The 16771-nt window shown below is 43.8% G+C and overlaps 1 protein-coding gene across 2 annotated transcripts in view; it reads left to right on the top strand.

The window, feature by feature from the left end:
* The first annotated feature begins 812 nt into the window (after positions 1-812).
* The window catches only part of LOC137364252 (guanine nucleotide-binding protein G(I)/G(S)/G(O) subunit gamma-4), a 29406-nt gene continuing 13447 nt past the window's right edge, over positions 813-16771 (top strand). Inside the window, exons 1-2 of one of the 2 annotated variants that reach the window (XM_068027585.1) lie at positions 813-1178; positions 9575-9701. In XM_068027585.1, the coding sequence (XP_067883686.1) occupies positions 9615-9701 (87 nt within the window). In that variant the 5' untranslated portion in view covers positions 813-1178; positions 9575-9614. The remainder of the gene's footprint in view (positions 1179-9574; positions 9702-16771) is intronic. The other variant, XM_068027584.1, reaches the window with a different exon arrangement.

The following is a 16771-nucleotide window of genomic DNA, read 5'->3' on the forward strand; positions in this document are numbered from 1 at the left end:
GTCAATGAACAAGAAAACTGGGTGCGGTAGATTTGCTGAGCCAGTTCCATTTACTTTCCAGATTTCTGCACACTGGCTCTATCTCAGCTTCCCCCCGCCCCTCGATTAACTAATTGAGCTGCCAATTGAACGTGTCACGGTCCTAAACGTGGCAGCTAACCACTACTGAATTCCAATGAATGAGGCCATTCCAATTTATTATGAATGTAACTGGAAGACTTTACAAACCTCGATTATCGTAATAAATAAAATTAAAATACTGCAGCTGCTGGAGATCTGAAATAAAAACAAGAAATGCTGGAAATACTCAGCCGGGCTGGCAGCATCTGTGGAGAGAGAAGCAGAGTTAACGTTTTAGGCTTTCATCAGAACTTTTAGGTCCAAAGTGATCTCAGAGTCGGAGTTCAGTCCGCTGAGGTTGCTGCTATTTAAGCACAAGACACAGTGTGGAGCTGGAATCCGTAGTCAATTTACGCAAACTTGAGTCCCGTGTGGATTGAGTTATGGAGGAGAGATCCAAACCTACTTCAATCCGGAGTGATTAAGTGAGAGAGAGGCCATAGAGCAGCCAAGCTCATTTCTAACACTTAATATAGTGAAGGCAAAGACAGCCAGCTCACCCTTAGAGAAGGGAAGACTAAACCCCCATTTTAAATTATATTTCTAACGACCATGATGGTTTTAGATGTGTACAAATTACTTACAAAAATCACACATTCCAATTATAAAAGAGTAAAAATGGGACAGTGATCGACTGAAAGAATTGATATATTTTTACTTGTGGTGTCTCAGCTTCCCCTTTCTCCTGACAGGTTTGGAACATTCTCTGGTGTAGATTTCCCCTGTTTTACTTGAGGATCTTCCCCCTCATCACAAGCTGACCGAGATTGGTCTTAAAATATCCTGAAAGGAGCCAATAAAATCTCGGAGAGAAGACGACGACGAACGCATAGACGCTGTGCGTTTGCAGAGTGAAAGTGATTTGCTTTATTTCTAGCACGAAGCAGCATGTTGGTGTGAAAGAGAAATGTCTATGATCATGTCTGACAGAACCTGAGTGAATGGCCCGCAGCGACTCGGGGTGTTGATGTTATTTGTCAAAGAACAACGCTGCTTTGGGGCGTGGGTTTTGGTGCGAGAAACGGCCGTGTGGACAAGCAGAACCTGCGAACTATCGGGTAAGTCTTTTCTAAAAGGGAGAGCGATTGTTTTCAATGTCTGTCTTCACATGCTCACCTAACTGCTCAACCTCTCTCTCTGCTCTACGCAGATCTCCAATTGAAGCTTTCTGGTAATCAATTTGAATATTGAAAGAAGCCGTTCATAAACCACAGCTGGAATTCCTGCTCTATTCCGCTCCCCCACTCATTTTCAAAATGAAGTAAAAAGCCAGTGGTTTTCAGACAGATGTGGGGAACTGGGGGTTAATAGGTGGAAGAAATCACCCACATATAAAGCAGATGTGGATTGGGGGAAGGTGACAGATTTCTTTGGAGGATATTCCACCTCCTCGTTGAGCAACTTCTGTCCCTCTATTCCCAGATGCTGCACCTCCTGCTCAGCATTTATTACTGCCTGCCTCAGTATTACAATCACCCATCTCCAAAGCCATTACTACTGTCGTGTTTTACTTCCACTTGTGGGTATAGTGTAGATAACAAGATTTCAGTATTATTTGAATATTTGGTACTTAGTTTGAAATTGTGTTTTAAATGACCTTTGAGAGCGTGAAGAATGGATATTTGTGCACTTTTGTGAACCAGTGTTTACATCAGCAACCCCAGGTCAGGTATAGAACCGGCCTCCTCCAGAAACAGCTGTCTCAACACTACACCAGCAATACCTCTTCGCCAGCCTTAGACAAAAGCATCACTGTCAATCTTGCCATTTCCCACGCTAACTTGGATTAATGGCTGTTCGGATCGAGTTGCATTATTTTTGTACCAGATTAATGCTAAAGTCTGGATCTTTGTGTTGTAAACTCCTCCCCCAACTACCACCCCAACTGGTTTTTCACCAGTACTGAATCCTTTCCGAAGATGATGCCATTTTCCATGCTAAGATGTTAATCTTTAATATATTGTTTTTTTTTGTTACTGGGTTTTATTTGCTGATCTTCCTCTTATCATTGCTTACTTTTGACATTTTCTATCACTCACATGCACACACACGCGGAAAATAAAAGTATTCCAACTATTGAACTGTAAAACACAGGAGGCCATTCAGCCCATTGTGCCTGTCCCAATACCATCCAGAGTTACATTCCCCTACTCTTCCCAAAAAAACCTGTAAATGTTTCCTTTTTAAAAAAAATTTAAATAAATGGGGAGTGCAATAAATCAGATAAAAAGGATATCGGAGTGGATGCAAGAAAGAATAGGGAGTGTGAGAACAACACTGATATCTTGGCTGAAAAGATGTTTCTGAGGCTTTGAAAGAGGTGGCAGGACATCAGGAGGGAGTTCTGGAGAGTAGGGCTGAGGCAGCTGATGACATGGCCATCCATAGTGGAATAAACTGTTGCTAAAGATCTTTGTGTTTTGAGACACCAGATATTTAAGCTCACAATAACAAACTACCATAAAGAGTGGTTGAGATGAAGAGCGTGGATGTCTTTTTAAGGGGACGCTAGATAAACATAAAGGATGTACTGATAGGGTGAGATGAAAGTTCATGTGGTGCATAAAGACCTGCATGGACCAGCTGAGCCGAATGTAACTGTACATTCTATGTAATTCCTTTTAAAAGCCATTATAGATTTTAATTCCCCCAGCATTTTTACTCTGGCATTATGTGTCCTAACAATCCTCTGTGTGGAAACAAATACTCCTGACCTTTCCTTTTGTACTTTTCGGAGATTACCTCTACTTACCCAATCCTGACCAGTGAAAACAGGTTTCCATATTTAGCTTGTCAAAATCTCTCAACTATGAACCACCCAATCTGATCTCTCAATCTTTCTTCCTTCTCATGAAGAATCCAGCTTTTTTTCTTGTAGTCTCATAACCATAACCTTTGATCCATGGGATTGTCATAGAGAATCACTTTTGTACCCTCTCCATGGCTTAATATCCTGCCTAAAGAAAAGCATCTGAAACTGGACACATTATTCTACACCAATTTGCATTTATACAGCACCTTAAATTAAGTAAAATGTCCCAAAGGCCCTTCATGGAAGTGTGATCAAACAAAATTTGACATAGACACTTGAGATAATAGGACAGGTGACCAAAAGCTTGGTCAAAGAGGTAGCTTTTCGGGACCATGTTAACGGGAAAACAAAGTAGAGAGGTGGAAAGGTTTAGGAAGGGAATTCCTGAACTTAGGCTGAAGGCACAGCCACGAGTGGTGCATTGATGGAAATCAGAGATGTGCAAGAGGCCAGCAAACACAGGATAGGCAAACAGGATGGTGCATGTTAGGAGATGGGCAGCAGGGTTTTCGATGAGCTCAAGTTTATGGGGAGTGACAGGTGGGAGGCTAGCTGGGACAGCATTGGAACAGTCGGGTCTAGAAGTAACAGAGGTGTGGATGAGTGTTTCAGCCACGGATGGGTTGAAGCAGGGGTGGAAATGGGCAAAATTATGGAGGCGGAAGTAGGCACTGTTGGTAGCCAAGATGATTTGGGGTTGGAAGTTCTGCACAGAACCAAACAATGGCAAAACAGTCAGGTCAGCGTCAGACAGTGGTTTCTAACTAGACTAACCAATGATTACAACAGGTTTAACACTACCTCTTTGCTTTTTGTACTCTGTACCCCTATTTCTAAAACTTGGGATCCCATGTTTTTTCTCACAGCTTTATTAACTTGTCTTCCTCCTTTTAAAGCACATCTGAAATCCCCAAGTGTTTTTCTGCTCCTCTAACACTTAAGTGTTATCATTTAATGTATACTTTCTCACATTTCTCTGTTAAATTTTATATAGCGTCTGTCATGATGTCCCAAAGTGCTTTATAGCCAATGAAGTAATTTTAAGTGTCGTCTCTGTTGTCATGTAGGGAATGCAGCAGCCAATTTGCACACAAGCTCCCACAAACAGTGATGTGATAACGAACAGACGATCTGTTCTAGTGATGCTGGTTGAGGAATTAATAATGGCCGGACACCGGGAAGAACTCCCCTGCTTGTCTTTGGTGCCATGGGATCTTTTCATCCACCTTTGACAATGCAGCATTTGAACCCGCAGCCTACTGACTCGAGTAAGACTGCGACCAACTGAGTCAAGGCTGATAAAATAGCAACTACATTGAGCTGCATTCCACAGCTGGCTCTGCACAACAGCTAGTTTTGACTTTGTCTTTTCTAACATAACCCTGCTGTTTGTCAAATCTTTGAAAAAAATACACAGCAAAGCGATTGGAGCAGAGTCAGGAGATTTTGTGTAAACCCCAGGCCCAGGAACACTCCCAATCTCTGCTCACAGCAGCTGTTTATATCTGTCTATCTACCATCCAAGAGGGAATTCAGGAGAAACTTTTTTTTATATCAAGAGTGGTTCAATTTGCTACCATAGGGAGTGGTTGAGATGAATAGCATAGATGCATTCAAGGGGAAGCTAGATAAGTATATGAGGGAGAAAGGAATAGAAGGATATGCTGATAGGATGAGATGAAGTAGGATGGGAAGAGTCACTTGTGGAGCATAAACTCCAGCATAGACCAGTTTAATATTCATTCATGGGATGTGGGTGTTGCTGGCAAGGCCAGCATTTATTGCCTATCCTGAGATGCCCATGAGGAGGTGATGAGCTGCCACCTTAAACTGCTGTAGTCCTTCTGGTGAAGGCACTCCCACAGTACTGTTAGGAAGGGAGTTCCAGGATTCTGACCCAGCGACGATGAAGGAATGACCATATATTTTCAAGCCAGGATGCTGTGTGACTTGGAGGTGATGGTGTTCCCATATGGCTGCGGGCCTTGTTTTTCTAGGTGGCAGAGGGCATGGGTTTGGAAGATGCTGTCAAAGGAGCCTTGGTGAGTAACTGCAGTGCATCTTGTAGATGGTACACACTGCTGCCACAATGTACTGTTGGTGGAGAGAGGGAATGTTTAAGATAGTGGATGGGGTGATGATCATTTGGGCTGCTATGTCGTGAATGGTGTCGAGCTGCTTGAGTGTTGCTGGAGGTTATTCACTTTGGTAGTATGAATAAAAAAGCAGAATATTTTTTTAAAAGGTGTAAAACATCTAAATGGTATGTTCAGAGGTGTACTTGTACCAAAAAGACAAAGTTAGCATGCAGGTACAGCAAGAAATTAGGAAGGCAAATGGCATGTTGGCCTTTATTGCGAGGGGATTGGAATACAAGAATAAGGAAGTCTTGCTACAGTGGTACAAAGCTTTTGTGAGACCACACCTGGAGTACTGTGTACAGTTTCGGTCTCCATCGGTAAGGAAGGATATACTTGCTTTTGAAGGTGGTACTGCGAAGGTTCACTAGATGGGTTACTGAGATAAGAGGATTGTTGTATGATAGGCTGAGTAAATTGGGCCTATAGTCTCTAGAGTTTAGAGGAATGAGGGGTGATCTCATTGAAACATACTAAAGTCGGAAGGGGCTTTTCTAGGGTAGACACTAAGAGGTTGTTCCCCTGGCTGGGGAATCTAGAACTTGGAAGCAAAGTCATAGGATAAGGTGCCGATCATTTAGAACTGAGATGAGAAGTTTCTTCACTCGATGGGTTATGAATCTTTTTGGAATTCTCAACTCCAGAGGATTGTGGATGCTCCATCGTTGAAAATATTTAAGGCTGAGGGATTTTTGATGTCTTGGGGAATCAAGGGAAATGGGAAGCAGGTGGGAAAGTGGAGCTGAGGTAGAAGATCATCAGCCATGATCATATTGAATGGTGAAGCAGGTTTGAGGGGGCGTATGGTCTACTCCTGCTCCTATTTCTTATGTCGGAGCTGCACTCATCCAGCAAGTAGGACTATTCCATCACACTCCTGACTTGTGCCTTGTAAATGGTGGCCAGGCGGTGAATCAGTCATTGCAGAATTCCCAGCCTCTTGATTGCTGTTGTAGCCACAGTATTTATATGGCTGGTCCAGTTCAGTTTCTGGTCAATGGTTACCCCCAGGATGTTGATCGGGAGATTTGGTGATGATAATGCCATTGAATTTCAAGGGGATGTGGTTAGAATCTCTTATTGGAGATGGCCATTCACTGGCATTTGTGTGGCACAAATGTTACTTGACACTTAGCCTGAATGTTATCCAGGTTTTTCTGCATTTGGGCATGGACTGCTTCATTATCTCAGGTGTTGAGTGGAACTGAACACTGCGCAAAACATCCCCAGGAAATATGCTGGTCCATGTGGTTACAGATTGTGTTTTTGTAGTTTTGCTGCTGCTGATAGTCCACAGTGCCTCATGGATGCTCAGTTTTGAGCTGCTAGATCTGTTCTGAATCTATCCCATGTCAAACAGTGGTAGTGCCACACAACATGAACGGTGTCCTCAATATGACGACAAGGCTGGGGTGAATGGTCTGTTTCTGTGCTGTAAAATATATGCAATTCTATATAATAGAAATTATAATTTATTACTACATTAAAGAACTAAAAGGAGAATTAATCAGAGTTTTAACTTGTGTTTTAGTTTGAATTAACCCTTCCATATTGTGTAGAGTGAGAGGGGACAGATCCTCAATGCTGGCAGCTATGAGGAACTGTGTTAGGATCCAATCAGAACTAATCTGCAGCCATGTCAACTGAAAGCTTTTGGGCACTGGTTCTTGATGCACTGATAAAAGGTTATTTTAAAAAAAAATCAAAGCTAATGGCAGACTCCAGCAGTGTTACACGCCCAGCAAGTGATTCTTCCCCCACACATGCTCCTCTTCCCTGTGGTGCTAATTGCCTCTCCTGACCTTAACACGCTTGAAGGCAGATGTTTCCTTTGAACGTTTCTGCTGCACGTTTTAAGCTGACAGTAATTATCAAATCTGCACTCTATGTCCTGCAGGAGTGCTGAGGGAAGCTGAGGAGCCCAGAAACGGGCACAATCACACACGCAGCACACCATTACTGTCTATCTGCTTGAATCAGATTTGCCACAGATTTACTGTTAGGGCAGGACTCCAGCTCTTTGTGTTGAGTTCCCATATGACTGCCCAGTGAAATTTAATGTGCAAGAACACTAAGGTTATCAGTTTGAATAAATGCGTATATACTGGTTCAATGTCCCAAGGAGGTAGATAGACATTCTATGCTGAATCATTCTACATTAGATGTAGATATAGAATGTACAGCATGGGGGTGGCAGGGGGAAACCTTCACTGACCCTGAGCCTCACAGCTCCAGCGACCCGGGTTCGGTTCTGGATATGGACTGTGCGGAGTTTGCAAGTTCTCCCTGTGACTGCGTGGGTTTCCTCCGGGTGCTCCGGTTTCCTCCCACATGCCAAAGACTTGCAGGTTGATAGGTAAGTTGGCCATTGTAAAAAAAAAAAAAAAAAAAATTGCCCCTAGTGTAGGTAGGTGGTAGGAGAATTGAGGGAAGGTGGGGATGTGAGAGGGAAAATGGGATTAATGTAGGATTAGTATAAATGGGTGGTTGATGGTCGGCGCGGACTCGGTGGGCCGAAAGGCCTGTTTCAGTGCTGTATCTCTCTATGACTATGACCCAGACAGCTTATTACAAAGAGACATTAAAGAACAATAAAGGGGGTAGCAATGGCTGGAAGTTTTTCTCTGCTGAAGTGTGCAGTTGCATTTATTAACTTCCTCCTGTGTTGCCATCCACTTTGACATTGGAAAGGCAACAAAGATTTAAGGCCTGAAATTTAAAAGCTGAATTTGTTTAGGAGTTCAGCACTGGGTCCCTGTGACATCCTTGATATAGCCCATAGTTAACAGCTCCATAGTAATGTCTGTGAAGGGAAGGGAGCGGTTCAATTACTGAAAGCTCTGCTTTCAGGCCATTTCCAGAGAACAAGTAGCATATACGTTTTAATCCTCTGCTAGATGAGTCACATCAGCAGGAATCCTTGATTACGTCATGAACTGAAAAACCTGCCCCACACCTATCCGATTTTGATTTTTCACAGTGAGTTTCCCACCCGTCAGAATGTTTTTCTGTGTTCCCTCTTTGGTGAGGCACAACTCCAGCCTCAATGCACAGAAGGAGACCATTCAGCCCATTGTGTATGTGTTGGCTCTTTTCCAAAAAAATCCAAATCTAATCTCGGCTCTTTAGCCAGATCCCCACACCTTTTTCTGTTTAAAATATCCATCCAATTTTCCCTTCAAAGATGCTACCTCAACCACTGCCTATGGTAAAGCATTTCCTGCTCCAACAGCCCTGGGTTTTAAAAAAAAACCCTCTCTCCTGCTCCAACTTCATTACTAACTCCCCAACCTGAGAAATAGTCTTTGCCTATACTATCAAAATCCTTCAGAAATTTAAGTTTCTATCCAATTGCTTCTTAAACCATCTCTGCTCCATTGGAAACAGCCTCACACCCTCTCAAGTTTCTCCTCCATAACTACAGTTTTCCATCACTGGCATCATCCTGGTCAATCTACACTGTATGCTCACTATGGCTTTCATGCCCTTTCTATAATGGGGTGTCCAAAAACAGCACACAGCTTTCTAACTTAGGCCTAACAAATGGTATATAAAAATTTACCATTACTCCTTTGCTCTTGTACTATATGCCTACATTCATGGGTATGGTAGTGCGATGGTTATCTTACTGGAGTAGTATTCCAGAGGCCTGGACTAATAATCCAGAGAAGGGGAGTTCAAATCTCACCCTTGTATTAAATTTAAAAGATAATTTTAAATCTGCATTAATGTGTACCACTATAGATTGAGAATAATTATCACAGGCCAAAATTTCCCTGTTTAGCCATGCAAGTAGTTTCTGCCATACTTCCAGCAAAGTTAGACAATGGAATAGGAGCAGACTCCAAGGAAATTCCAGGACTACAGGTTTTGGGTTGACTCGCTCAGAGTACAGCTGTAAAATTGAAGCTAGTTATAATGATGCTGTTCCTCCCAGAATGCATTATGTGAAGTCACAGTAAAGTTGTTTGTGGTTGTCATTTTTGTATCTTCGCTCTTCCCTTGGAGAACAGTGCACAGTAATCGGAGGATTCACAGGCTGATTAAAAGTTTGACAAGCTGCAACTTGAACGCTCCTTCCACTTGTAACCACCTTTATGCCAGCTGATATGGTAGCTAATCCAATAAGGTGGGAGTGTTTTTTGGGCTCCCACAACCCACATGATGGCAGAGGGATCACCCGCACTCAACAGACATGAGTATCCCACTGGAGGTCAACCCAGAATTCAGAACTTGAGCTCCAGTCTCCACTCACCGGGACTGTCTGGAGTGCTGAATGAACTCTGAACCTTTTGACTCAGCAGGAAAAGGAGACTTTAAATCTATTAGACTAAAAACTGGGCCCAGGGATGAAAGTACATTGCAATGATCCATTCCATCGGCTAAACCCTGATCCAATGTGGGTTGTTTTCAAAAACTGTGTGGTAAATAACAGTATTAACTTTCAAATGAGGGAATTCAATTTAGAGTGACATCTTGATACTTTACATCTCTTGAACTTCAGGACATGTGATTTGATTTGAAGGTTTACAGAGTGACAGGAAATGTCGAACAACAGCACAGCCAGTATATCTCAAGCCCGAAAAGCTGTAGAACAGCTGAAGATGGAAGCCTGTATGGACAGAATGAAGGTAAGCAGCACTTTCTAAAGATTCACAATTGGCAACTTTAGAAAGATTGAGGTATTTTGTAAGTAAAAGAGATGGTCCTTATTTTGTTTGCCATACAACTTTAAGAGGCTCTTCTTCACCTTCAAAATCTACCATGGCCTTGCCCTTCCTCTGTGATCTCCTCCAATTCTATGTGAATGCTGAAACCTTTAAGAGAACTGGACTGGTTCCTGGCTGGGCTGGTGATCGCGTTATACCAGAAGTAGGTACCAAATAGTGTAAATCACAGTCAGTGTGGTCTCCTGGACAAGTCTCAGTCATCTAGAGGGTTCGTGGAGGAATGTTGCAGATTTGTACCCTGTAATGGCCTGGAGTTTCTGATCCGCTTTTTCACCTCTCCCAGGAGACTACATGGTACCACGGGAGTAGTGAGTCTCTTGACAAGATGCATATGATCCCATAACTGTAAGGGACAGGCCGCTTGGATCAGCTGGTCTTTCCCTGCTTGACCTTTTTGAGTGTTCGAATGTCCCTGCATGCATCTTCTGTTCCTCCAGCCTGATTCCTGCTCCCCATCATCGGCAGCCCTCCTTCATTCACAATGCCCCATCACACACCCGCGCACTCCCCCCACCACCACAACCCCCCCCACCCCCTCCACCTCACCCACTGAAATCCCCTCCTTCATCATCTTCAAACCTTTGGGACCCTCCTCGTCAACCTTCCTGGCCCTCTTTTTTGTTTTCCACTCTTCTCCCCCCACCCCCCGCCCCCACCACTCATCACCCTTGTTGCCTATCCACTCCTTGTATGAAATAAATGCTATTGAAGTGTAAGTAGTTATTTTATGCTCTGAATTACCAGCTAAAGGCTGTCTCAGCTCCCTGGGCTAAGTGAAAACATTGACACCAGCTAGGGTTGATAACAGGTTAGACGTATTCTTAGAGGTTTCATCACATGATTTTCTGACTCTAACTGCACAGCCCTCTTAAGCTTTTTTCCCCATCTCCAATAGTTTTATCACTAATAAACAATGGTGTTCAAAGAAAATGGAAAAACAAAACATTTTTGATACCCCTACGATCTTTCTCCTGGGTTTTTTTGTTCAGTGTATCCAGGAGATTAATCTTCCAATCTTGGAGGCTCCAGGACAATCCTGGAGGGTTTAAAAAAAAAATCAGACAAATGGTTGGATACAAAGCAGAGGAGTGCCAGTGACTCATAGGGTTCTTTCCGTGTCTCATTTGGATGGTAATGACACAGCATTTAATGACATATTACTCATTAACATCATATATCTTACACTAGGCTATGGCTGCATGCGGACATTTTAATATAATGGTACACCCACCAGGCAATTGAACAGGGAGAAAAAATAATCTCAAAAAAATGAAACCACTTCAGAACACGTTTGCTCATTAACCCACCCTGGCTGTTTGAAAATGACAGTCTTTATTTCTTATGGCTAAATAAAGAGATTTTACAGCCAGCTTTTGTCTTTGTAATTTTTAAAATTTCTCCAAAATGAGCAGTAAACATATTAATTAGACACTTGCACGCTGCCAGAAATCTACACTCCTGTGATAGTCTTTTACTCGCATCGCGTGACACCCCCTTCCAGGCACTGGCTACATTTGATTTGCTCCCATTAGGAGACAACAGACTCTTATTATCAGATAACAATGAGGCTCAGAACAGGGTGGATACAAACAGGCGCTTAGAACATGCAGCACAGAAAGCTGCATCCTTTCAGGGAAACAAGCATGTCGTGATCGTTTTGACGAGAAGGTGTTCCAACTGTCACCGAAGCTTCCAGCATAATTATAGAGGAGCTTCCAGGAGTTCATGCAAGCTTTTTAATCAACAAATCCCCTTCCTTTCCTAACTCTAAGGACACTGATAACACATCAACAAATCACACTTATTGTTATATGCACTTTTTTTTTTAAACTGCTGGAGCGAAAGCAAAATAAATGTTTTTGTGAATGTGAAAGGACTGTTGCCTGACAGACTAATGTGCTTCACCTCACACTGACTGTCAATGCGACACTTTAGACATTAACTTCCAATATGGCAATGCCCAAAATTTAAAATGCTCGTCTTGTGTTCAATCTATCGATGGCTTTGACCCTCCGTACTTCTGTAACTCCCCCCGCCCATCCCTACAACCATCTGAGATATTTTTTATTTGTTCATGGGATGTGGGTGTCACTGGCTAGGCCAGCATTTATTGCCCATCCCTAATTGCCCTTGAGAAGGTGGTGGTGGTGAGCTGTCTTCTTGAACCGCTGCAGTCCTTGGGGTGCAGGTACACCCACAGTGCTGTTAGGAAGGGAGTTCCAGGATTTTGACCCAGTGACAGTGAAGGTACAACAATATAGTTCCAAGTCAGGATGGTGTGTGGCTTGGAGGGGAACTTGCAAGTGGTGGTGTTCCCATGCATCTGCTGCCCTTGTCCTCCTAGGTGGTAGAGGTCGCAGGTTTGGAAGGTGCTGTCGAAGGAGCCTTGGTGAATTGTTGCAGTGCATCTTGTAGATGATACACACTGCTGCCACTGTGCATCAGTGGTGGAGGAAGTGAATGTTGAAGGTGGTGGATGGGGTGCCAAACAAGTGGGCTGCTTTGTCCTGGATGGTGTCGAGCTTCTTGACTGTTGTTGGAGCTGCACCCATCCAGGCAAGTGGAGAGTATTCCATCACACTCCTGACTTGTGCCTTGTAGATGGTGGACAGGCTTTGGGGAGTCAGGAGGTGAGTTACTTGCTGCAGAATTCCTAGCCTCTGACCTATTCTTGTAGCCACAGTATTTATATGGCTACTCCAGTTCAGTTTCTGGTCAATGGTCACCCCCAGGATGATGTCAGTGGGGGATTCAGCAATGGTAATGCCATTGAACATTAAGGGGAGATGGTTAGATTCTCTCTTGTTTGAGATGGTCATTGCCTTGCACTTGTATGGTGCAAATGTTACTTGCCACTTATCAGCCTAAGCCTGGATGTTGTCCAGGTCTTGCTGCATCTGGACACTGGCTGCTTCATTATCTGAGGAGTCATGAAAGCTGCTGAACATTGTGCAATCATCAGTGAACATTCCCACTTCTGACCTTATGATGGCGGGAAGGTCATTGATGAAACAGCTGAAGATGGTTGGTCCTAGGACACTACCCCCGAGGAACTCCTGCAATGATGTCCTAGGGCTGAGATGATTGACCTCCAACAACCACAACCATCTTCCTTTGTGCTAGGTATGACTCCAACCAGCAGAGAGTTTTCCCCAATTCCCATTGACACTAGTTTTGCTACGGCTGCTTGATGCCATACTTGGTCAAATGCGGCCTTGATGTCAAGAACAATCATTCTCACCTTGCCCCTCCTCTGGAGTTCAGCTGTTTTGTCCATGTTTGGACCAAGGCTGTAATGAGGTCAGAAACTGTGTGGCCCCGGCGAAACTCAAACTGAGCGTCACTGAGCAGGTTATTGCTGAGTATGTGCTGCTTGATAGTACTGTCGATGATGCCGACCATCACTTTGATGATTGAGAGTAGACTGATAGGGCTTCAGCCTTATCTTTTGCACTGATGTGCTGGGCTCCCCCATCATTGAGGATAGGGATATTTGTGGAGTCTCCTCCTCCTGTCAGCTGTTTGATTGTCTACCACTGTTCACGACTGGCTGTGGCAGCTTAGATCTGATCCATTGTTTGTGGGATCGTTTTAGCCCTGCGTGCCACATGCTGCTTCTGCTGTTTGGCCTGCAAGTAGTTTTGTAGTTTCACTAGGCTGATCTCCTCATTTTTAGATATGCCTGGTGCTGCTCCTGGCATGTTATCCGGGACTCCTCATTGAGCGAGGGTTGGTCCCTTGACTTGATGGTAATGGTAGAGTGGGGGATATGCCAGGCCATGAGGTTACAGATTGTAGTTGAATACAGTTCTGCTGCTGATGGCCCACAGCGCCTCATGGATGCCCAGTTTTATGTTGCTAGATCTGTTTGAAATCTATCCCATTTAGCACAGTGATAGTGCCACACAAAACGATTGTGGGTATCCTCAACGTGAAGATGGGACTTTGTCTCCACAAGGACTATGCGGTGGTCACTCCTACCAATACTGTCACGGACAGACTCATCTGCGACCGGTACATTGGTGAGGTTCCCTCACTACCTGTCGCAGACCCAATTTAGCAGCTATGTCCTTTAGGACTCAGTTAGTAGTGGTGCTACTGAGCCACTCTTGGTGATGGGCATTGAAGTCCCCCACCCAGAGTACATTCTGTGCCTTTGCTACCCTCAGTGCTTCTTCCAATTGGTGTTCAACATGGAGAAGCACTGACTCATCAGCCGACGGAGGGGGTGGGGGGGGGGGGAGGTGCGGCAGTAGGTGGTAATCAGGTTTCCTTGCCCATGTTTGACCTGGTGCCATGAGACTTCATGGGGTCCAGAGTCAATGTTGACTCCCAGGGCAACTCCCTCCTGACTGTATACCACTGTGCTACCACCTGTGGTGGGTCTGTCCTGCTGGTGGGACAGAGCATAACCAGGGATGGTGATGGTAGTGTCAGGAACATTGTCTAAGGTATGATTCCGTGAATATGACTGTGCCAGGCTGTTGCATGACTAGTCTGTGGGACAGCTCTCCCAAGTTTGGCACTTGCCCCCAGATGTTGGTAAGGAGGACTTGGCAGGGTCGACAGGGCTGGGTTTGCCGTTGCCATTTCCAGTGCATAGGTCGATGCCGGGTGGTCCTTCCGGTTTCATTCCTTTTCTTACAGTTTGCAGCAGTTTAATACAATTAAGTGAAATGGCCTGGCAAGCCAGAGGACAGTTAAGAGTCAACCACATTGCTGTGGATCTGGAATCACATGTAGGCCAGACCAGGTAAGGACAGCAGATTTTCTTCTTTAAAGGAAACAACCCTGATTTCATTTGTCCCACCATTGGTGGCTGTGCTTTCAGCTAACAGGCCTTAAGTTCTGGAATTCCCTTCCTTAAACCCCTCTCTTCTTCGTTAGAAGCTCCTTAAAGGCTTCCTCTTTGACCAAGCTTGTCACCTGTCCTAATATCTCCTTATGAGGCTCCGTGTCAATTTGTATCTAATTATGCTTGTGTGAAGCCACTTGGGATGTTTTACTATGTTAAAGGTTCTATATAAATGCAGATTGTTTATACTACATATCATCAGAGTATTTCCTGACCTTGGAAAATGGGGAATGAAATGTGTGAAATACTTAAAAAGATGCAGAAAGAATCACAAGACTGTCCGGGATCAGATTGCATCGTATATTTTGGCTTAAACACCCAAAATGAAACTGTTGATGGAGCCTGTATTAACCCAGAAATGAACTGTGCCTGCCCTGATTTGAGAGATTGATGCCATCTTTCTGCCAATTTGTGCCCCTTAGCTCCCTCCACCCCCAATGGGGACAATATCACAGCTGCTGAATGGTTGATTCAATCCTAGGCACTGGTGTACGGCTGTACACGAGCCTACAAGACTGTAGATCAGCAGATCAATGAGGAAAATAATCATAAAGCCAGGAGGCACTTAGCCCAGTGCTGGCTCTTTGAAGGTGTTATCCAATTAGTCCCATTCCCCACTTTCTTTCCCCTCAGACCTGCAAATTTTCATCCTTTTAAGTATTTCTACAATTCCCTTTTGTAAGCTACTATTGAACCTGCTTCTATCCAGATTTTAACAATTTGCTGCGCAAATAAATTTCTCCTCATCTCACCTCTGGTTCTTAACCAATAACCAGAGAACACAGATTTAAGGTAACTGACCCTCCTACCAGTGGAAACAGATTCTCCTTATTTACTCTTATCAAAAACCCTCATAATTTTGAATACATCTATTAGATCGCCCGTAAGCTTCTTTGCTTACAACCCTGGTTTCTCCAGTCTCTCCACATCCCTCATTCCTGGATCATTCTTAGTAAGTCCTTTCTGCACCCTCTCCGAGGCCTTGATATCCTTCTTAGTGTGGTGCCCAGACTGGAAATAATGTCTGAGGCCTAACCAGTAATTTATAAAGGTTTAGCATAACTTTCTTACTTTTCTAGTCTGTGCCTCTATTTAGGATCCCCTATGCTTTTTAACAGCCTTCTCAACTTTTCCTGCCACCTCAAAGACGTGTGTATGTGAAACCCAGATCTCTCTGTACCTGCACCCATTTTAAAATTGTACCATTTTATTTATATTGCCTCTCCTCAGCTTTTCTTCCAAAATGCGTCATTTCACATTTCTCGCCATTAAATTTTATCTAGCATGTGTGTACCCATTTAACAAGTCTATGTCCTCCTGAAATCTGTTACTATCCCCTTTGCTGGATTTCTACTACTCTTTGAGGGAACAAGTGCTTCCTGATTATAACCCAGAATTGGCCTAGTTCCAATTTTAGGGTGATACCAAGTTATGGATTCTTCCAGAAGAAATAATTTCTCTATGTCTACCCTATCGAATCCTAATAATATTTCAAACACCTCGATAAGATCACCTCTCAAACTTCTAAACTCAAGGGAACACGAGCCAAATTTAGGCAACCTGTCTTCATAGTTCAACCTTTTAAGTCTCATTCTAGTTACATAAACACCTGCCGCCCCCTCTCAACTGATGAATCAATACTCCTCCATGTTGAACAACACTTGGAAGAAGCACTGAGTGTTGCAAAGGCACAGAATGTACTACTCTGGGTGGGGGACTTCAATGTCCATTACCAAGAGTGGCTCGATAGCACCACTACTGACTAAGCTGGCCGAGTCCTGAAGGACATAGCTGCTAGAGTGGGTCTGCGGCAGGTGGTGAGGGAAAAACCTACTTGACTTCATCCTCACCAATGTATCGGCCCATAATGAAATTGACAGGGGTGACTACTGCACATTCCTTGTACGAAGTCCCATCTTCACATGAAGACATCCTCCATGTTAGGTGGTACTATCACTGTGCTAAATGGGATAGATAAATGGGTAGGCGGTGGCGTAGTGGTATTATCAGAGACCCAGGGTATTTCTGGGGACATGGGTTCGAATCCCACCACAGCAAAAGGTGGAATTTGAATTTAATTAATAAATCTGGAATTAAAAGCTAGTCTAATGATGGC

This window comes from Heterodontus francisci, unplaced genomic scaffold, assembly GCF_036365525.1.
Source record: "Heterodontus francisci isolate sHetFra1 unplaced genomic scaffold, sHetFra1.hap1 HAP1_SCAFFOLD_1900, whole genome shotgun sequence".
Taxonomy (NCBI): Eukaryota; Metazoa; Chordata; class Chondrichthyes; order Heterodontiformes; family Heterodontidae; genus Heterodontus; species Heterodontus francisci.